Raw genomic sequence first — 8,437 nt, forward strand, 5'->3', positions numbered from 1 at the left:
GTACATCCACTGTCCCACAGCCCAGCCAGGCAATTTATAAACTTCATCTCCCATGGAAAAAAGTATCAAGACATTATTTTCCCATGCTACTAGCTAGCATTTAGTTTTCAACAGCTGTGGTTTGTCTTAACCTTGCTGCCTGCCTCTCCAACTTGTGCAACAAAGTAGCATCTTTTAGAGATCTCCACTGTGCCATAGAGAGAATGAACATGACGAGACTTCTCAGCTTCTCTGATCCAGGCCAATTAATTTATCAGCATCATTATAATGGATATATCAAAATAAATGGCAATAGAAACAAATGTAAAACAAAAATGAAAATGGACATAATTGGCTGTCATTTCAGCTGCTTGATGTGATTGTGTGTTAGCTTTAGCACTCTAGTCAATCAGATCCACTTTAGCCGACATCTGCATAATGGTTATTTTGACAGTGTCGGAGGTGGAACGTTAGAGCTGTCTAATGCACAAGTTGTTCCTTGCATTATACCTTAAAAGGACATTGACAATGGCTGCAAGGAGTCACATTAAGTGAAGAGCATTTCGTATGGTTCTGAAAGTAAATCAGAGTCAACCATTTAGTATGATAAGTTATGTTACAAAAACGAAAGTAGGGTGGTTGGTCAGGGTGCATGGGTGTGCGTATAATGAGAACATCTAGCAACCCAAAGGTTGCGAGTTCAAATCTCATCACGGACAACTTTAGCACTTTAGCTAACCCTGCACCTAAACTTAAACCTAACCCCTAGCCTAGCTAATGTTAGCGAGCTAGCTAACAACACCTAGCCACCTAGCTAGAATTCGTAACATATCATATGTCTTGAAAATTCATAACATATTGTACGTTTTGAAAATTCGTCAAATTTAATAAGAATTGTAATTTGTAACATACAGTATATATGACACTGTAGTATTCATTGACTACAGCTCAGTGTTCAACACCATAGTACCCTCAAAGCTCATCACTAAGCTAAGGACCCTGGGACGAAACACCTCCCTCTGCAACTTGATCCTGGACTTCCTGACGAGCCGCCCCCAGGTGGCAAGAGTAGGCAATAACACATCTGCCCCTCTGATCCTCAACACTGGGGCCCCTCAGGGGTGCATGCTCAGTCCCCTCCTGTACTCCCTGTTCACCCATGACTGCGTGGCCAAGCACAACTCCAACACCATCATTAAGTTTGACGAAGACACAACGGTGGTAGGTCTGATTATGACAATGATGAGACATCCTATAAGGAGTAGGTCAGAGACCTGGCCATGTGGTGCCAGGACAACTACCTCTCCCACCACGTGATCAAGACAAAAGAGATGATCGTGGAATACAGGAAAATGAGGTCCGAGCATGCCCCCATTCTCATCGACGTGGCTGTAGTGGAGCAGGTTGAGAGCTTCAAGTTCCTTGGTGTCCACACCACCAACAAACTATCATGGTCCAAGCACACCAAGACAGTCATAAAGAGGGTACAACAACACTTATTCCCCCTCAGGAGACTGAAAAGATTTGTCATGGGCCCTCATATCCTCAAAAAGTTCTAGAGCTGCACCATTGAGAGCATCACCACCTGGTATGGCAACTACTCGTCCTCCGACTGCAAGGCGCTACAGAGGATAGTGCGTACGGCCCAGTACATCACTTGGGTAAATCTTCCTGCTATCCAGGACCTCCATACCGGGCGGTGTCAGAGGAAAGCCCTAAAAATTGCCAAAGACTCAAGCCACCCAAGTCATAGACTGTCCTCTCTGCTACCGCATGGCAAGTGGTACTGGGCGCCAAGTCTCGGACCAAAAGGCTTCTTAGCAGCTTCCACCCCCAAGCCATAAGACTGCTTAACAGCTAATCAAATGTCTACCCGGACTATTTGCATAAATCGCCACCCTTTTTACGCTGCTGCTAATCGCTGTTTGCATAGTCACTTTACCTCTTCCTACATGTACATATTACCTCAATTACCTCGACTAACCTGTATTTGGCACATCGACTCGGGACCGGTACTCCCTGTATATAGCCTCGTTATTGTTCTTTTATTGTTGCACTTTTATTTTTTTACTTTAGTTTATTTAGTCAATATTTTCTTACCCTTATTTTTCTTGAAACTGCATTGTATGTTAAGGGCTTGTAAAGTAAGCATTTTACAGTTTACAACTGATGTATGTGACAAATAACATTTGATTTGATACAAAATGGGTGAAGGACATCCACAAATTAATACATACCATATGAAACGTAACATATCATACTAAATGGAGTGTCTTGGATTTACCTACAGAATAATACGAAATACACTGAGATCAGGTTGCAATCCCAAGCAGCCTTGTTTACAATTTAGAACACTGGAATATGTGAGATGTAATCTACACCTCAATTAGGATAATAGAAATCCAAAACATAATTGTTACTATACAGACTACACTTTCTCGTTCTGAATGCGAGTAAGATGGGTGTGACAATGACCACAAGAGCAGTTGCTCACCAATTTGATGGCTTCAACCCAGTTCCACCTCCGACACCGCCAAAACATCTGATTGAATCTAGGCCTTAGTTGGTTAGCTAGCAAAAGAGAAGTAGCTAGCCTTCATGGCAACCTTTTTGCTTAGAACATTTGGATTGGACGACCAGCTTGTTTGGTAAGCAACTTCAGAATCTCAGAACTAACTGGATTTTGCCCGCACTATAATGTCTGGTGGAAAAATGAAATAAAACAAATTTACTTATTAAAATAACTTTTTCAATGAAAACTTGTCATTCGTCTTTGTTGGTAACCGTTTTACAAAAGCAATAAGGCCCTCGAACCCGGGAATTATTAGGAATAACACCCTCATAAGGGCTGTTTTAACACCATTAGAGAGAGTTCATTCACAGTGAAGTGGTAACTGACCTGAACAAAGGTATGCAGGGCATCAAAGGACCATTGATCTTCATACTTTGGGTTGTATTTCTTTATGGCTTTCTAAGTGGAGAGAAACATGTAGATCATTGTTAAACAGTACTGGTCAAACATGCTAACCCCTACCTTAACTGTTACCCCAAACCCAGGTTAACCTGAGGGGGCATGTTAGGAAATGTTAGGATAATGGAGGCGTGTTAGGAAATGTTAGGATAATGGAGGCATGTTAGGAAATGTTAGGATGATGGATTCATGTTAGGAAATGTTAGGATGATGGAGGCATGTTAGGAAATGTTAGGATGATGGATTAATGTTAGGAAATGTTAGGATGATGGATTAATGTTAGGAAATGTTAGGATAATAGAGTCATGTTAGGAAATGTTAGGATGATGGATTCGTGTTAGGAAATGTTAGGATGATGGATTCATGTTAGGAAATGTTAGGATGATGGATTCATGTTAGGAAATGTTAGGATGATGGATTCATGTTAAGGAATGTTAGGATGATGGATTCATGTTAGGAAATGTTAGGATAATGGAGGCATGTTAGGAAATGTTAGGATGATGGATTCATGTTAGGAAATGTTAGGATAATGGATTCATGTTAGGAAATGTTAGGATACTAGAGGCATGTTAGGAAATGTTAGGATGATGGATTCATGTTAGGAAATGTTAGGATGATGGATTCATGTTAGGAAATGTTAGGATGATGGATTCATGTTAGGAAATGTTAGGATAATGGAGGCGTGTTAGGAAATGTTAGGATGATGGAGGCGTGTTAGGAAATGTTAGGATGATGGATTCATGTTAGGAAATGTTAGGATAATGGAGGCGTGTTAGGAAATGTTAGGATAATGAAGGCGTGTTAGGAAATGTTAGGATAATGGAGGCATGTTAGGAAATGTTAGGATAATGGAGGCATGTTAGGATGATGGATTCGTGTTAGGAAATGTTAGGATAATGGAGGCGTGTTAGGAAATGTTAGGATAATGGAGGTGTGTTAGGATGATGGATTCATGTTAGGAAATGTTATGATAATGGAGGTGTGTTAGGAAATGTTAGGATAATGGAGGCGTGTTAGGAAATGTAGGCGTGTTAGGAAATGTTAGGATAATGGAGGCGTGTTAGGAAATGTTAGGACAATGGAGGCGTGTTAGGAAATGTTAGGATAATGGAGGCGTGTGTGTGTGTGTCGTACCTCTACGTCACTCACTGATGCAGTGGTCTTATTGGCCAGACTCTCCAGCTGTTTAGAGACCACCTCCCACCGACTTCGCTCAGAGCTGGTTACCTGGGAAAAGTCAATCAATCAACCAACTAACCAATCAACCAACTAACCATTCAAGCAACTGACCAATCAAACAACTAACCAATCAACTACCTTACCACTCAACTCAACCAACTAACAAATCAATAATTCAGCCACCAAACCAAACCAATCAATCAATTAACCAATCAACCAAACAATCGACAAATAATGTATAAATTAAACAGAAAATGAATGATTCAATGAACACACCCATCCAGTCTTCATGAGGCTTTCTGGTGAGCAGGGCATCTTAACAAAGTCACTGTGCCACACATGATGTCCAAAATGAGGTTTCAATGTCATTTTTGGGTGGAACTCATTCACCTGAATAAGGAGGTAGACAGACATGAATGATCTGTTAGAGACAGCAATGATTTCAATACACATTTTCTGGTGTAAAGATCCAGTTCACTCTCAGACGCTTTAAAAAATATATTTTTCATTGAGCTAGACTCTCTTAACTATCTCACTCTACCTCCTCCTCATTCTCTCCATAATCACAAACAAAGAAAGACACCACAGTTATTCAGACCAGACAGAGCGATGCCAGAGATTCTTACATTTATGAGGACGTTGTGAGTTCTGCTGAAGGACAGTGGCTCCAGCTCCTTGTGACACTCAGGGACTTTCTTCAGCTGAGAGAGATAGCAGCACGACCTCTTCTCCTCCTCACCCCTCACTCCTTCTCTTGTTCCATCCCTCTTGCTTTCCCACCCTATATCCATCGCTTCTTCCCTCACCCCCTCCATCTCTCTTTCAGTTGTTCCATCCCTCTCTCCTACCCTTGCTCCATCCATTTCAACTTCCCTCCCGCCATCCCTCTTTTTCTCACTTTCCATTTCCTTATGTTTCTGTCTTTCTTCCTCTTTCTTCCTTTCTCCACCCCTTTCTCTCTCACTGTCTCCGTGCAGTGATTTGGCGACCGAAGTGTTGTCAACGTCGACCAAGTTTCCAACAGGGATCTCGCGGCGTTTGACCTCCTGACCCCTGTCCTTGTCCTCCATGGGGTCGTCTTGCTGCAGAGCAGCTTTCGTCTGGGAGCTGTGGTTGTTATGACATGCTATCCCTAGAGAGAGACAGAGAGACAGGAGGACACAGGATGACAATTTGATGCTGTATTTGATAGCTGTAGGACCTTCAATAAGAATAAGTTGATGTTATTATAATCAGTCAATCAAACTTGAATTGTCCCCAGAGGGAAATTTGGTTTGTGAGCAGCGGTAACATGATAGAAATAGTTAATTCAATAGTTAAGAAAGGTAATAGATGTTCTATTTAAGTAAAGGTCTTCATTAACACATACAGCACAATTCCGATCTTTTGCACAATTATTGGCAAACGATCTGATATGATCTGATTGGTCAAAATACAAATAATTGGGCAACAGATCAGATTTCGGACACCTGTATAACTCGCAGATTTAGTATTTCCAACCCACCTGTAGTGGAGATCTTGGTCCATTCTCCTTTAAGGAGGTCTTCTACTTTCACTCTCAGCTCAGACACTGACTTATTCACATCTCCAAAGTACTGAAGAGGACAGACAATGATGCTGGGCAAGTCTGAAGATACACTGGGACTGGAGAGAGATTGATAACTCTGGACAGAGAGAGAGAGAGAGAGAGAGAGAGATTTACATTACTGTAACTTCATATTCATATCATGTATAGGCCTAACATGGCGGTATAGTCACCTGAAGGAAATGGATGTGATCATCTGTGTGTGAGAGTTTCTCCAGCTCAGCATCTCTCCTCCTCAGCTCAACTAGCTCCTGTTTCAGTGGCTCCAGTAGACCTTCAGCACGACTCACTTCAGCCTTCTCCTGAGCTCTGATCAGCTCCTTCACCTCAGAGCGCCTTTCCTCCATGGAGCGGATCAGTTCAGTAAAGATCCTCTCACTGTCATCCACTGCTGCATTTGCAGAACGCTGTTAGGAGAGAGAGAGAGGGAGAGGGAGAGAGAGAGAGAGAGAGAGAGAGAGAGAGAGAGAGAGAGAGAGAGGGAGAGAGGGAGGGAGAGAGAGAGAGAGAGAGAGAGAGAGAGAGAGAGGGGGGAATTGTATGAGTGAGTGCTGTGTAGAGTTAGATATCCTGGTTTTTATTTCACGTTTCCTTTTCTTGGTGGTGTCTTTTTTCGTTCTTCCCCTGCATGATTAAGGTTATCATTATTGTTATTTAGTTGTTGTGGTAGAATTAAGTATATTGTTTTTCGTGTTGAAATTACCCTGGCTTTGGTGGGGATGGCGACCCACATGGGGACGCTGTGCCTGTCACTTCGGCACGGCTTTAGGTGTGTTACTGAAGCTACTCTCACTGTGGAGGAGTTTCTGGTCGCTGTAGGAGAGAATGTTGCTTATGCGTCATGGATGAATAAAGATGTGGTGGTTTTTCTTAAAGAAGAGTGTCTGGTTGATCGTATGGTTGAGCATGGTGTACTTCTTAAAGAAGAGTGTCTTGTTGATCGTATGGTTGAGCATGGTGTACTTCTTATAGAAGAGTGTCTGTAGATCGTATGGTTGAGCATGGTGTACTTCTTAAAGAAGAGCGTCTTGTTGATCATATGGTTGAGCATGGTGTACTTCTTAAAGAAGAGTGTCTTGTTGATCGTATGGTTGAGCATGGTGTACTTCTTATAGAAGAGTGTCTGTAGATCGTATGGTTGAGCATGGTGTACTTCTTAAAGAAGAGCGTCTTGTTGATCATATGGTTGAGCATGGTGTACTTCTTAAAGAAGAGTGTCTTGTTGATCGTATGGTTGAGCTTGGTGTACTTCTTAAAGAAGAGTGTCTTGTTGATCGTATGGTTGAGCTTGGTGTACTTCTTAAAGAAGAGTGTCTTGTTGATCGTATGGTTGAGCATGGTGTACTTCTTAAAGAAGAGTGTCTTGTTGATCGTATGGTTGAGCTTGGTGTACTTCTTAAAGAAGAGTGTCTTGTTGATCGTATGGTTGAGCTTGGTGTACTTCTTAAAGAAGAGTGTCTTGTTGATCGTATGGTTGAGCATGGTGTACTTCTTAAAGAAGAGTGTCTTGTTGATCGTATGGTTGAGCATGGTGTACTTCTTAAAGAAGAGTGTCTTGTTGATCGTATGGTTGAGCATGGTGTACATCTTAAAGAAGAGCGTCTTGTTGATTGTATGGTTGAGCTTGGTGTACTTCTTAAAGAAGAGTGTCTTGTTGATCGTATGGTTGAGCATGGTGTACTTCTTAAAGGAATGTTTATTCAAGTTACGCCGCTTTTTTCTCTGTCAATAAGGGTAGCGATTTCAAATGTACCGCCGTTTATTCCCAATGAGCTGTTGGAGCGCGAGTTATTGCGGTTTGGGAAGTTTGCAAGTTCAATTAAGATTGTCCCGTTGGGTTGCAAACACCCGGCTTTGAAACAGGTTATGTCGTTTTGGCGACAGGTGTTTATGTTTTTGGACTCACCGGAGCAGACTTTGTAGTTATTGTTTAAAGTCAAGTATGACAACAGACTGTATATGGCTAATGCTAATACGGGTAGTCAACGGTGTTCTGAGTGTGGTGATGTTGGCCATAAGCGACATGCTTGCCCGAAAAGGTAGAAGGCGGAGGGAGGGGCGCAGGTGGTCCTCGTAATGCCTGGGCCCGCTGATGTAGGGAGAGGTGGGCCGACAGCGGTAGAGCAGCATGTTGCTGAGGAACAAGTTGTCAGTGTTGAGGGCACGGAGTTGCAACTTGCACCAGAAGGGAATGTTATGCAGCAGAAAAATATTGTTGTAGAAGGTAAGGACAGATCTGAAGAGCTATTTCCTCAGACTGGTGAGGAGTTGTCCAGTACGAGTGCTGGGGTACAGGAGGGGGTTCATGTGGAGCTAATCTCCCAGATAGTGGAGGAGATGCCCACTATGAGTAATGGGGTACAGGAGGGGGTTCATGTGGAGCTAATCTCCCAGATAGTGGAGGAGATGCCCACTATGAGTAATGGGGTACAGGAGGGGGTTCGGGTGGGGCTAGTCTCCCCACCAGGAGGAGATGCCTGGTACGAGTGATGGGGTGCAAGTGGGGGGTGTTCAGAGGGATGTGGTAGAGGGGAGTCAGTGGTCTGTGGCCTCAGCTGAGGAGGATCAGGAGAAGGATATGGATATCTCTATTGATAAGATAGCAGCTGGTATCGACTCAATTTACAATCTAGAGGAGGTAAATGGGTTCCTGGATCAGACTTTTGGGAAATCTGTCAAATTGGCAGATTTTTTTGATGTTGATAGATTTGTGAGGTCAGCTG

General features: G+C 42.8%; 1 protein-coding gene across 1 annotated transcript in view; it reads right to left on the reverse strand.

The window, feature by feature from the left end:
* Positions 1-7,844, reverse strand: part of LOC110523317 (poly(ADP-ribose) glycohydrolase) — a 12,696-nt gene extending 4,852 nt beyond the window's left edge. The window contains exons 1-8 of the mRNA XM_090236583.1: positions 7,691-7,844; positions 6,418-6,527; positions 5,888-6,121; positions 5,634-5,793; positions 4,756-5,261; positions 4,406-4,519; positions 4,085-4,177; positions 2,879-2,950 (exon numbers count right to left, since the gene is read on the reverse strand). Coding sequence (XP_090092709.1) covers positions 2,879-2,950; positions 4,085-4,177; positions 4,406-4,519; positions 4,756-5,261; positions 5,634-5,793; positions 5,888-6,121; positions 6,418-6,527; positions 7,691-7,844 — 1,443 coding nt within the window. The remainder of the gene's footprint in view (positions 1-2,878; positions 2,951-4,084; positions 4,178-4,405; positions 4,520-4,755; positions 5,262-5,633; positions 5,794-5,887; positions 6,122-6,417; positions 6,528-7,690) is intronic.
* Positions 7,845-8,437: the final 593 nt, after the last annotated feature.

This window comes from Oncorhynchus mykiss, chromosome 5 (genome assembly GCF_057628025.1).
Source record: "Oncorhynchus mykiss isolate SJ-2025 chromosome 5, ASM5762802v1, whole genome shotgun sequence".
NCBI lineage: Eukaryota > Metazoa > Chordata > Actinopteri > Salmoniformes > Salmonidae > Oncorhynchus > Oncorhynchus mykiss.